This window comes from Gracilinanus agilis, chromosome 1, assembly GCF_016433145.1.
Source record: "Gracilinanus agilis isolate LMUSP501 chromosome 1, AgileGrace, whole genome shotgun sequence".
Classification (NCBI taxonomy): Eukaryota; Metazoa; Chordata; class Mammalia; order Didelphimorphia; family Didelphidae; genus Gracilinanus; species Gracilinanus agilis.
The window spans coordinates 699,288,084-699,302,440 of NC_058130.1; the positions used below are offsets into that span (position 1 = coordinate 699,288,084).

Consider the following 14,357-nt stretch of genomic DNA (forward strand, 5'->3'; position numbering starts at 1 on the left):
AAAGAAAAAAAGAAAGAAAGAAAGAGGGAGGGAAGGCAAGAAGGAAGGAAGGAGGGAAGGAAAGAGGGAGGAAAATAAAATATTTTGGTGCTCTTCTCTCTTGAACAAGTATGTGTTAGATCATATCCATCTCTTGAAAGAAGACTTCCAGATCAACCACAGAATTCTTTGACTTTGCCTCTCCTCTCTGGGGAAAACATTATATCAGGACAGATGTTCTTATTGCCCCCTTAAACTGTTCCTCCTTTTGACTTCATTATATCTGGAGGTGGCACTGACATCCACAGTCATCAGGGGCCATTCATAAAATTAAAATCAATAATTGTTAAGTGCCTACTAGTGTCAGGCTTGGGGCCATGCACTGGGCACACAAAAACAAAAATAACAATAGCACTTGTTCTCAAATAGCTTACAGAGAGAGAGAATAATAGTATACTTATGAATTTATACAAAATATAGGGAACAAATAAATTTATTGGAGGAAGGGAACTAACACTGGGAAAAACTTAATTAATGTAGAAGATGGTATTTGAGCTGAGCCTTGAATGGAACTAGGGATTTCAAGAATAGAAGATAAGGAGGGAGAGCATTCTAGGCATGGGAAATGATCTATGCAAAGTTAAGGAAGTAGAATAAACATATGGTTATAGGTGTAACCCATGACCCAGAACCTCAAAAAAAAAAGCAGATTCACACAATATGACTAACTAACTAAGCCAAGCTCAGGAGGATTCTTTTCTTTATTTAATGTATAGCCCACAAACAGAGTTGTTCCAGGAAAATCTTTAGATACATCAGGTTATAATTTATATTTTATCTACTTTAAAATGGGTAGAGGACCTCAGCTCCATACAAGCATTTAAAGCAGCAAATGAAAGCTGGGTATAGGGCAGCTTTCATTTTGTCATACAAAAAATGCAAAAGATGGAAGGACTCAGAAGAACCCATAAGCAGATACAGATGATCACATAAGGTACCCAAATGGCCCATCAGTTATCCGTTAGAAGGGAATTGAATTTGGAGTTGCTGGCAGGGCATTCTTTGACAATCTGTTAAGAAGCTCTTTTCTATACAATCTCTCAGTGAATTAGAATTCTCCCTGAAAATAAACATGCTTTGGGGAATGTGAAACTAGAAATTCTTATCCCATCAGACCCCCTTGGGGTTAATGCTTCCTTCCCTCTTACTAAGTCTTTCCTAAGATTCTACCTCTGCAAGATCTTACATCTATACCCTCCTCGGTATTCCCACTGACACCATGTTGTACAGACCATTAGTGCCAACCACCTAGCCTATTTCCTTAACTTTCTAACAGATTTTCCTGCCTTTACTCTCCTTCCTCCAATTCATCCTTCATGCAGCTTCTAGACTCATCACCATTTTAATTAGATCTCCTCATGTCACATCTCTGCTCAAGAATCTCCAGTCCCTCGCTATTGCCTAAGGAATACACAAGCCCCTCTGGCCCATACCCAAGGCCCTCCCCATCTAGCACTACCTTCCCCTTTCTGCCTTATCTCAGCATATTCTTTTCACATTCCACATGCTGGGCAAAACAGACTATTTATTCTGTGACACTGACCATCCCTTGGGCTTTTGCTCACATTGCTGCTTGTGTACAAAATGATTTCCCTCCTCTATTTTCATATGGACTTCTTATCCATCCTGTAGTCAAAGCCCAACTCAGTACTTACTCCAAGGCACCAGAAGGGAGGAGACGGAGCTTCGTGTGAAGAGCAAGGGATGTGGAATCAGAAGACTTGGGTTCTGATGCTGACTGATACTAACTACCTATATTAGTTTGGATAAGTCACTTAACTTCTCTGGGTCTTAGTTTCTTCTCTGTAAAACAAAGGGTGGGATGAAATGATCTATAAGGCCCTGGCCAGCTCCAAAACTGGGCTCTTTTTCTAATTCCTCCTATCACTAATGACCTTCCCCAATTAGCATAAAGCATCTTGTTAGTACCCTTCTTATTCACTTATAGAATAACATCTTGTGTTTTATTTCTATCTCTAGTGTGTGTCTGAGTGATATTCCCCCACTAGATAATTATAATAGTTATATATGATCTATTATTATATGATCTATTATAATATTAAATATTATAAATTAACTATATTATCCTCTAGGAGGATAAAAATTATGTTTTATCCAAGACTTCATTTTCTCCAGTTCCTAACCCAGGATTCTGCATAGATGTTACCTCTACTTGATAATTTAATGTAATTGATGAATTGAATGATACTATTCCTTCCCCCACGAACTTGAAGTTTCCCCAAACATCAACCTCCAGGGAGCTTTTCTCAATCTCTCCTAATTCCAAGGGTTCCCTCTGTTGATTACATCCTATTTGTTTTACATGTAGTTTATTTGTACTTAATTATTTGTCTCCCCTATGATATTGTGAGCTCTTTGAGGGCATGGGCTGCTTTACCTTTCTTTGTATTCTATTGTAGGGAAAATGTAGGATTTAACTTAGTAAAGAGAAGACTTTGCCAGGCAAAGCTGGCAGGAGCTGAAGATTCCAAGCCTGTAATGCTGGTAGAGGGGACTTTTCACAGAGACTCTGAGTTGAGTTTGCTTTTGAGAGTTGGATTTTAGCAACCGACTGGAGAGCCTGTGGGGTTGTGTTATCTCTGTTTCTGTAGATACTCTGTAAGTATCTACAAGATCATCTAGCAAGACCAAGGAGTTTCATATTGAGATAGGAGTTTTATTTTGGATGGTGGACATTGAGATACATCCATCTCCCTGACTTCCCCAGTGCATTTATCTTGCTGTTTTACCTGTGTTCCTGGGACAATCTGATACATCTGGACAACAGCCAAATGACAGCTTAGTGAGATACCCTTTTTACCCCTGACCAGCCAGCCATTGCCCCAGGCTGTCTGCTGTAGGTTTAGTAATAGAGTAGCCATATCCATCCTTCCTGTTTCTACTTTGCCAATAGTCTTTAGAGACAATTATTCCCTCTTACCTCCACTCCCTGAACCTGTTCAGTTATTAAACCCTTTGTACAAAAGCCTCGTTAGTCTTACTCCTTTCCCAGATACTTCTCTGACACATTGTACCCACTGTGTTATTTTCCTTGTTTATTATTGGTTTTATTCTATTATATGTTATCCCCAACTAAGAGGTTTTACTTGTGGTTATTCTGTTACTCTATCTGTTCCTATAGTCATTTGACACATCTAACTGACTACCTTCTTTCCCCACTGTAGTGAGGGACTCATTTTAACACCTTTACTACACTTGTTTAACCTCCTTTATTTCATTTGGCACCCCAGTTGGTTTAATCTCTGTATCTGGGCTGAGGCAGTTGGTTAATTCTGTGTTGGGGCTGAGGACAGCAGGAAGTGAACTCTTAAGAGTAACTAATTAGACTGGAAGTGGGTGAACATTCTATTCAGTTCAGGAGCCATTTTGGAGTGACTGCTGTCCAAGGTTCTGAGGGAACCACATGACTGTGTAAAGAGTATCCTAGCCACGTGGTGAAAGTCCGCCATTTTTAAAGGGACAAAAACATATGGTAGAAAGATTTAAAAAAAAAAAATTTAAGTTCTGATTTTAATTCATTGTAACTATAATAACATCACTGTAAATACTTCCTATTACATAACAGCTATTGCATACTGGGTCAAGATGGAAGATGTTTTAAACTCAATGATAAATGTATTGTGGCAACTTGTTTTGTTAATTCCCTATATGAGTTTTAAGTTGATACCTTACTATTGCTACATGGTATTAGATTTTCAGGGTGGTAAACAATTTATGGCACATTTTGGCACATTTGCCTGTAATTGGATTGTGTTGTTTGGTAATTTATAAAATTAGATGGATGTTGTTTGCAGTTGATCACCTGATTAGAACTACTATTCCTTGGCTGTATAGGGTCTCAGAAGTTAAAACCATGTTACAGTTGATGCAAACAAAGATGAAAACACTGAAAAAGTATATAAAAAATGGATGAATGCCTAATGGAGTTAATATGGGGAATAATGATAATTCTGTAACAAATGAAGGCAGTAATGTTGAGAAATCTGGAAATAAGGATAGAACAAGGCTACAAAAAAGAGGAAGCTCAGTTAAATAACAACTCTGAGGCTATAAATTTGTTTCCATTGTGAAATGTACCCCTAATTATGGGCGATGGTATAGTGCATTAAAAAAAAACATACCCAGTTTTCCTCTGTAGACAATTAAGGCAATAAAAAGGCGTACACCAAAACTTTTTGACGAACCAATCAGAGTGGTCAGGGAGCTATGAAAGGCCATAAAAATGTATGACCCAGATTTTTCTGACTTTCATTTCCTATTGGCACAGTGCCTGGCACATAGCAGGTACCTAATAAATATTTATTGACTGATCCCAACCAGCACAATGCCTAATCACACACAAACCAAAAACAGTTAGACAAAGGCACAACTCATAGTATCAGCAGTTTGGAACTACATGTCTGAATTCTTAGGGCATATTAGAGCTCCTGATGTGAATGCAGCCAAGGGAAATAAATCTGGGGAGGCTTTCTGGAAGAGGCAATCTTTTTTGTGTGTGGATATGAATTGTTTAAAAGAGAATATATAGGGGTGCAGCTAGGTGGCTCAGTGGATTGTGAGTTGGGCCTAGAGAAGGGAAGTCCTGGGTTCAAATTTGACCTCAGGTACTTCCTAGCTGTGTGACACCAAGAAAGGTACTCAATCCCCATTGCCTAGGTTTTAAAAAATAATAATAATAAATTTAAAAAGAAAATGTGTTCCTCCTCTGCCTAGATAAAAAGAACATAGAACATCTGGAGTCTTTCATCTATACTAAATTGACCTCAACATAAACTGATAATGTGAGGTCACCTATAAAGTCAGATCTATTTGAAAGGAAAAGATAAGTAGGTAAGTAAGGAGAAATGATAGATAGTGAAAAATAATACCAACTAAACATAGAACTTGGCATTTATGGAAGGCAATATGGTTTCACCTATAGGGTATGTATAAATCCTTTGTGAGTAAGCAAAGGGTGCATGGCACCCTCTTAAAGTAGCAAGTAGAAGCATTGAAATTAGGCTAAAAGACCTTGATGATCCCTACTAACCTCTATGATTCTATGAATTTCCAAGATTCTAAAATTTCTGAAACTCTATTAATATCCTATGATTGATTCAAGGATTTTAGCACTATAGCATTTATTTCAAGATTCTACAATTTTGTGATTAGGGTCATAAGATCAATGACCACATGAAGCTGATTCTAAAATTCTGCTACTTTGGTTCCAAATTATACACCACCAGTTTCAAGATCCTGAGGTTTTTAACCCATTTTTTGGCTAAGATTCTAAGATTCTTAAATTCTGACACTGACATCAAGATTCTGAGATTCTAACATTTTAGGATTTGATATTTCTGAGAATCTGTAAGTACACGCTACCTTTGCCTGCTTACTCAGCTTACCTGGTTTTTTGTCCAGGACAGCTCTTGGGGGAAATGTTTCAAAATCAAAAGCTAAAGATGGTCCCTTGTCTGGGATTTTCCTCATTTCCGAAAGTCCCTGACCCAACCATGCTGCCCATTCATCTCTATCTCCTGACTTGGGTAATGCTGCATGTTGGAGATGATTATGTTTTCCATAAAGATGTTTTCAAGGAGGAAAAAAAAAGGATGTTGATGAGTCTTATGCATAATGTTAACCATCATTCTCCATCTCCTGCACCTCCCCTGGGTATAGAAAAGCCTTTATCTGTGCTCTGAAACTGGATTTCACACATATTTACCATGTTGCTCTCCCAATGGATATCATTATTTCAGAACAGGAAAATCACCATTCATCCTGTTATGATGAGAGAAGCTGCTGCAGGGTCTCCTCTTCAGGTCAATTCCCAGGGTGCACTGGGTACCTGAATAGCATGGCCACCATAAATGTTCTCTAGGGACATGGTGGAACCTTAGGCTATACTCAGCCCCTCTGGACTTCAGATGCACAGCATCACAGAATGACTCACCTGTACTAAGGGCATTCGAGATCATCTGCCTCACTCCATATTATAGATCAGAAAACTGAAGCCTTTGCCCAAGGAAAGCCAGATAGGAAGTCAATGGGAGGGCCTGTCCTAGGGTTCTTTTCACTATAGAACCCAGCTTCTTTTCCAAGTACTAGCCCCAGCACTAATCATCAAATAATGAGATTAGATGGGGGGAGGAATAAGCATTTATACAGAGCCTCCTATGTGCCAGGCACTGTGCTAAGTGCTTTTTACAAATATTATCTCATTTGATCCTCACAGTAACTCTGGAAGGTAGGTACTAATTTTATTATCAGTTGTTTCAGTCACATCAGATTCTTTGTGACCTAATTTGGCATTTTCTTGACAAAGATGCTAGAGTAGTTTGCCATTTCCTTCTTCAGGACACTATGGCAACCAAGGTTAAGTGACTTGCCCAGGGTTATATAGCTACTAAGTGTCTGAGACCAAATTTGAAATCAAGATGAGTCTTCCTGCCTCTAGGCTTGACTCTCTGTCTACTGCATCACTTAGCTACCTATATAGGTGCTGTTATTATCCCCATTTACAGAGGAGGAAACTGAGGCAGAAGGAGATTAAGTGGCTTGCCCAAGATCACACATTTAGTACATGTCTGGGGCCAGATTTGAACTCAAGCCTTACTAACTCCAGGCCCAGCACTCTATCCATTGAGCCATCAGCTATTTCTTGGATTAGATGGTTCTTTAAGACCCCAAGAGCTCTGAAAATTATAATATAATATAATATAATAAGCATCCATTAAGTATTTATTATGCACAAAATATGATACTCAATGTTGTGTTCAGCGATTTTATTGTAAGGTTAGGGTTCCACCCCTTACTCCAATCATGTAATCAGAGTAGGCCTGAACACACCACTGAAATCAATGAATCAATACAAAATGTAAACTAGGAATGATTAAGTCCTTAATCAGTCTGAGAGGATTATATGGATTTGGCCATTGGATGAAAGGCCAATGACTTCACTTAGGAAATACATTATCATTGGTTAAGAAAATTTAGTCTTACCTCTTGAGTCACCTATTTAAAAAGCACACACCAGCTTGAAGTGGGTAGTCTGGAGGTGAATTTCTCTAGTGATGGACTTTTAGTTTGGAGGATTTCAGTTCAAGGGTAGCTAGGTGGCCCAGAGGATAGAATACTGCTCAGAGTCAAGATGCCTAATCTTCCTGAGTTTAAATCTGGCCTCAGAAATTTACTAGCTGTGTGACCCTGAGCAAGTCACTTAACAGCCTCAGTTTCTCCATCTATAAAGTAGGAAATGGTAAAAGATTTCAGTATCTTTGTCAAGAAACCTCAAATGGGATCATGGAGAGTTGTTTACTACTGAAATGAATGCATAATAAAAGTTCACGGGCCCTGTTTTGCTTTATTTATTTGTTTGTGTGTTTGTTTATTTATTTATGTTGGTGGGAAAGTGTACCTCATTCCTCATGAAAGGGAATATTTTTGATAATACTTCTTGCTACACTATCTTAGTAAATACTTTTGCTAAAAAAAAGGGGGGATGAGGGGAAAGGGAAGGGAATAAGCATTTAAATATTTTTTAGGGCTGTAAGTGCTTTTAAAAAATATCTCATTGATAAAATGAAAAATCTGAAATTTGCAAAAGCTTAAGACTAATTTTAATTGGAAGATACCAAGGTGGAGATTTATGAGCAATCATAAGAAACTCAGACTCTTGGAATTATCCCTACAACTCTGGGAATGGATAGACACCATGCTGCCTCAAGGGAAGTGAGAGGTGGGGAGGCAGTCCTAGAGGGAGGCACTATTTACATATTGAACCTTCACATGGTGAGTATCTCATCAGCCTGGAAGTCAGAAGTTCTCAGTCTCTAAACTAACTTCCTTCTGCAGTTAATTTCGATCAACTCTGGGCATACTGGAGACAAAATGTGGCACATCCTCTGGGAAGTCCTGCACCTGAGATTTGTGAGTAATAATCTATAGCTACCAATCCTCTTGTCCTTTTATCAGTAACTAGTACAAGTAGTACAATTATCCCCACTTTACAGATGAAGGAACAAGAAGTATAATGAACCCAGAGTCATTCCAGGAGCCCAGCATAAGAGCTGAAATTGGAACCCAGCTCTATTGCCTCCCAAGGCCACTGCTGCTTATCTCTGGCATTCTCCTAGACAGGAGCTGGAATGTGCTCTCTCACCCAAGCACAAGAAGAAAGTGGGTAGAGGGATTAAAAAAAAATAAATTAATAAATGAATGAATGAGAATAAAGAGTTTATAGAAAAGGGAAAGAAATAACCGTTGACAAGCTTTACTATTCCAAGGCAGTAATTATCATCTTCGCCTTTCCTGGAGTGGGCGGGAGGAAGTGAGCAGCCCATGAAATGTGGGATGGGGAGAAAGAGGGAGGCAGGCTGGACCCAAGCCAAAGGCTTTGGAAGTGGGGGCCTATTTTACAGGGCTCAGAGTTATTTTCTCAGAATTGCAGGGGACACTTACCTGGTAAAATAATAACTCACATTCTGATTGGGTATTTAATAGAGCTTAGAGCTAGAATGGTCCTTAGAAACCATGTCATCCTCAGAGAAGAAAAGTGATTTGTCCAAAGTCATACCAAGAACAAGTGTCTGGTCTATCCAGCTTCCTCTTCCAGGTCTCCTAATTCTAAATGCTGAACTTTCTCCAGTATTCTATCAATCAATCAACACTAATTCAATGCATACCACATGTGCTGGGGACACAAAAGCAAAGGTGAAATCATCCCTGCTCACAAGGAGCTTATCAACTTCTTCTCAAGACTTTGTGTAGCCAGGGCAGCTGGGTGGCTCAGTGGATTGGAGCCAAGCCTAGAGATAGGAATTCCTGAGTTCAAACTGGCCTCTGACACTTCCTAGCTATATGGCCCTGGGGAAGTCACTTAACCCTAATTGCTCAGCCATTACCGCTCTTCTGCCTTGACACTTAGTATTGATTCTAAGAAGGTAAGAATTTTGAAAATAAAATATAAATAAATCAAAATAAAAAATAAAGACTGTGTAGTAGAAGTATAATTGCTTTTATTTTTAATCATTAAAGATTAAGGAAACTAAGGGTGAGTGCAGTAACGCTCTTTGTACCAGCTAGGAAGCAAAGGAGCCATTCTCAGCTATTCTCTGAGCTGTCCTGATAGAGGGAGGCTGCTGGGCCCAGAGCAATAATGCCTGCTGACTTCAGGACCCCACGTGTGAGTGCATGCCTTATCCTAAAACAACTTCCTACTGACTCGGCCTAGATTGTGTTCTGATGAGGTGGGGCCAGACGAGGATCTGAGCTCCAATCTGGCCTCAAGACACATACAGGCTGGGTCACCCCAGGACACCCTGTTGGCCTCAGCTTCCTCCTCTGTAACAGGAGCTGGAGAAGGAGATGGGAAACCACTCAGTGCCCAGAAAACCCACCACCCAGGGCCACAGCACCGTCTAGCCCTCACAGAGTGCACACTTGGGATGCTTCAGGGACGCGTCCCTCATTAGTGAGGCAGGGAGAGCCCTCTGGAGCAGGCACTGGCTGCCTCACAGGGAGCCAGCTCTACCAGATTATGGAGCCAACCCTGCACCATGGGGGAGGGGAAGGGAGGGAGACCTGGGCAGACCCTGACTAGCCACTCACTGGGCCAGCCATGACAGGGCCTGGGAGAAAGAGGCATCACAGAGACCCAAAGAGAAACAGAGGAAACAGAGACATGGGGCGGTGCTGATGGTAACAAGAGCAGGAAAAAAAGAGAAAAACTTGGGCACAAGGGAGGCTTAGGACACAAAATGCGTCTGTCTAGTCAGGGACCAAACTTTGACCTCGACCCAGAGGCAGGCCCTCTATAGAGTGACCCTGAGTAAATCATCATTCAAGATTCAATTTTCTCCTCTGTAAAACTAGAATAATAACTGTAATCCTTACTTCACATGGTTGGTGGGAAAAAAAAGTGTATTGTAAAGTTTAAAGAACTGTAGAAAAATGAATTTGCTATTATGGTCATCATTCTGGACCAGCCACCACAGCTGTTGCATCCTCTTTCCATCCACAACAATGATGACAATGAGACAAAGGGCAATTTTCCAGAAAGGGAGTTCTGTGTCCTCGTGCTAGGACATCATGATGTCCTCCCTTAGGGGCGAGATGGTATGAGAGACACTCAAAAAGCTTCATAGTTTGCCCCATTTGGTTTTCTCTAATATTCTTTGATATCCACACAGGAGATGAAAGACAGAAGACATCAGCCAATAGCCTAAACAGGAAAAGACAGTTTTTGTATGTGTGAATCATCCTCCTGTTTTCATGTCTGTTCCCCAGGCTTAGGACATCTTTGCTTAAATAAGACCCTCTGCTTTGAAGAGCTCCATTAGTTCTTAAAAACATTCACTCAGCTGGAATCCCTGGAGCAACACCCATGAATCGGAAATTTCTAGTAAAACTGTGCTCTCCTAATGTTGCAAGTAATAACAGATTTAGAGAAAGGAATCTTCAGTGGCCATCTAGTTCTACCCATTTCATATATTTTAAGGGCTTCAATCACTGTGCAGAAGCACTTATTATGCAATAGACCCTCAACCCCACAAAGAGAAGTATCAATAGAAGCAAAGTTCATAAATGAGGCAATTGAGCTGTTCCAACAGAGATGTTTGCGGGATGAAAGACAGACTCCACATTCTTTTGCTTTGAAAACATTGGTTCATTATAAAAAGTAAATTAGATAGATAAATGAATTAATGAAAGAATGAATAAACTGTGTTGTAGTAATTATCTGATAGGTAAACCAGATGGTCTGTGATGATCTGAGCTAATAGTGCCCTATAATGCTTGCTTACTACTGCACCATCACAGAAATAATTTTTTAAAAATGATACGTAAGGTATACCTGGACTACTTTGCATGTCTTTTTCTTTTCCTTTGGGACTGACTGGTTTTGATAAAAGTATCTATTTATCAGTGAATTCAGTAGGCTACTGGGGATCTTAATGAGGAGATATATGTTCAGAGTTTCTATATCCACATGGACCAACTGCCTTTCAAGGCATCAGGTTGGGCCCTAACCTTAGTCACAGAAGATATCCCTGCCTAGACTGACAGACAAGCAGAGAGACAGGCAGGAACCTATAGAGACAGACAGACAGAGACAGATAGGCAGGCAGCAAGAAGGAAAGAAAGACAGACAGATGGATAGAGATAAGTAGAAATAGATAGTGGTAAGTGCTTATTAAGATAAGATAAGCTTTAGATAAGATAGCATTAAGTACTTATTAAGATATAGATATTAAGGACATATTAAGTACTTACTAGGTGCCAGACACTGTGCTAAAATAAGATCCTCTTTGCCCTCAAGGGGTTTACATTCTAACATGGGAGCTGGAAAGGAGAGGAAAAGAAAAAAAGGGTAGTGTTGGGGAAGCCCAGTAGGAAGATGGCCATAAGATCATGAAGGTCTGCTTTCATACAGGAAGATTCATCTATAAGGGCATATAGGCCAGGAACAGAGTTCAAGGTTTGGAGTGGGGGGAAAGAGGAAGATGAAAGATGATAGCCAGTGTGGAGGCGGCATGGCATGGAGACAGATGGTCAGGAAAGTAGACTGGAAGCATGGTTCTGAGCAAGATATGGGAAAGGTCTCCCTATTAGAGACTGGAATCCCAGTTTGACCTGATAATGAACCCAGACTGGGTCTTATCCTTGGGGAAAAAAAAAACAGATGCCAAAAAAAAAAAAACATGCCAAAATTATAATTCTACCCTGTGCCACTGTTCTTCATTGGGCCTGTGTAAGACACCAGTAGACTCAAGTCAGCCTATCCTCCCCACTTCCTCCATCCTGGGAGACTGATCTTGGAGTACATAGCCTCTTGAGGGTCATGAGAGACTGATCTCTTCCTATTGAACAGATAGGGCTTGTGTGGAATACAGGAAAAATCCTCAGGTAAAGAGGGGAGATTCCTTAGATCAGGCCAAACCGTCTGTTCCCTCTCCTTATCATCTTCTACACCCCTGGAAGGCCTAAGCCTCCCAGGAGCAGTGATGACATTACTTAATTACAAAACTGGCTTTCCAACCATGTGCTTCACACACCAGGGTAGGCTCCCCACATGACACCCACCTGCCTTCTGCTCCGCTGTGCCCCCGTCGTGGCCACCAGGGGAAGTGGAGCCTTGGACTTTTCTGCTATTTTCTGTCAGACAAAGAATTAGAAGGAGGTGAGGCTGGAGGCAAGTAACAGGGAGATTCTGGCAAGAACTACAGACATAATAATCAGGTTCATTTGACTCAACCACCCACCCTCCCCCAGGGAATGGAAATGGCCTAGGAGGCAGGAAACTGAGTTTAGCCCTAACTCAAAGGCTAGTGAGCTCAATAACCTTAAGAAACAATCCTAAGGTAGTGGGAACAAACAGAACAGAGTTTGTCTGAGTTACAGTTTCAGCATTTATTAGCTCTGTAATATCCTTCACCTCTGTGGGCCTTAGTGTCCTCATCTATAAAATGAGAATAGTAATAATATGCATACTCTCTACCTCACATGACTATGTTGAAGAAAGTACCTTTGAAACTCTAAAGAGTCACAGAAAAGTGAATTGTTATTTTTTGTTGTTTTATTATTTTAATCTAACATGTTGGGGAACTGGGTTATCTGTAAAATCTATAAAACTCTGTAAAATCATTGTAAAATTTTCTTATCTATAAAAATTGGTCTAGATGGTCTAGGGTCCCTTATGGAACTAATTTAATTTAATACTATTCAGTAAGCATTCACTGTCTTCCTATAGTAGAGAATAAAAAAGTCTCCACCTATGAGTCACAGTGAGAAATGGTTACAGTACCAGGCCTGGAATCAGGAATATTCATCTTACTTAGTTCAAATTTGGCCTCAGACACTTATTTACCCTAAACAAGTCACTTCACCCTATTTGCCTCAGTTTCTTCATGTATAAAATGAGCTAGCAAAGCACACCAATAGCTTTGCCAAGAAAACCCCAAATGGGGTTACAAAGAGTTAGACACAACTAAAATGACTGAACAACAACATGAGTCAGAATCCTGACTCTGAAAAATAAGTAAAAAAAATTAAGGACCCTGACTCTGCCCCCTGGTCTATGAGCAACTTTTGACAAATCACTTTCTCTATCTGGGCCTCAGCTTCTCCATCTGCACAATGAGGGGAGGGGGATGATGGACTAGATGACATATAAGGTCCCTTCTAGCTTGGACATTCTATCTTTTAAGATCTTTTCCACTTTTGGCATGCTATGTCTTATAGTCTTATACTCCTTGACCTCCTCAAAAGCCCAGGACTTCAAAGGAGATGATTTGTGGGGAAGGACAACAACAACAACAACAACAACAACAACAACAACAACAACAACACACACACACACACACACACACACACACACACACACACACACACAGCCCCTGCCACAGAGATATTTTAAGATTTCCTCATTGATATAACGGAAATAGTAATATTTGTATTACCGACCTCATAGTTACTATGAAAAAAGAATAAAAATGTCTGATCATTAGGTTTTTATTATTGCATGGTGGATGGAGTTAAGGCATAATATGTATGGGCCTAAGGATGGTTGACTTCTGGGAAGATTAAGAAGCATTTGAAAAATCAACAACAATACCTAGTCAGCAGATCTCAGAGATATAAAGTACAGATCACAGCAAGTTGAAACTTAAAAAGAACTTTGGAATATAGTCTGTCAGAGCTGAAAGGGACCTTCAGAACACTGAATGGTAAAATTGGAAAGGACCTCAGAACCTTGAACCTAGAATGTTAGAACTAGAGGAGGCTTAAGAGCATAGAATGTCGGAACTGGAAGGGCCCTTAGAACATAGAATGTTAATATTTAATGCTTATGGTTTTCAAAGGGTTTTACATAAAATAATTCATGATTCTCCAAAAAAAAACAAAACAAAAAAACAAACCCTATGAGGTTGCAAATGAAACTATCATTAACTCCATTTTATAGATAAGGAAACTAAGGTTCTGAGAAGCAAAGTGATTTGTCTAGAGTCACACAGTCAGTTGCACAGCCTACTCATCTGAGGAAGTGTCTAAGGTCACAGGACCAGGAAGTACTGAAGCTGAGATCTGAATTAAGGTCTCCTGACTCCAAGTCCAACACCAAGGTTACCTCCTATATTCTAAAAGTTGTTTTCATTTAGTTGTTTTCAGTTATGTCCCACTCTTCATGACTCCATTTGGGATTTTCTTGGCAAAGAGACTAAAGCGGAACTGGGGATTGCCAGTTCCATCTTCATCTCATTTTACAGATGAGGAAACTAAGGCAAACAGGGCGAAGTGATTTGCCCAGGGTCACAGTTATT

The 14,357-nt window shown here is 40.1% G+C and overlaps 1 protein-coding gene across 1 annotated transcript in view; it reads right to left on the minus strand.

The window, feature by feature from the left end:
- The window catches only part of TSNARE1 (t-SNARE domain containing 1), a 198,468-nt gene that overhangs the window by 107,131 nt on the left and 76,980 nt on the right, over positions 1–14,357 (minus strand). The window contains exon 9 of the mRNA XM_044684522.1: positions 12,157–12,192. Coding sequence (XP_044540457.1) covers positions 12,157–12,192 — 36 coding nt within the window. The remainder of the gene's footprint in view (positions 1–12,156; positions 12,193–14,357) is intronic.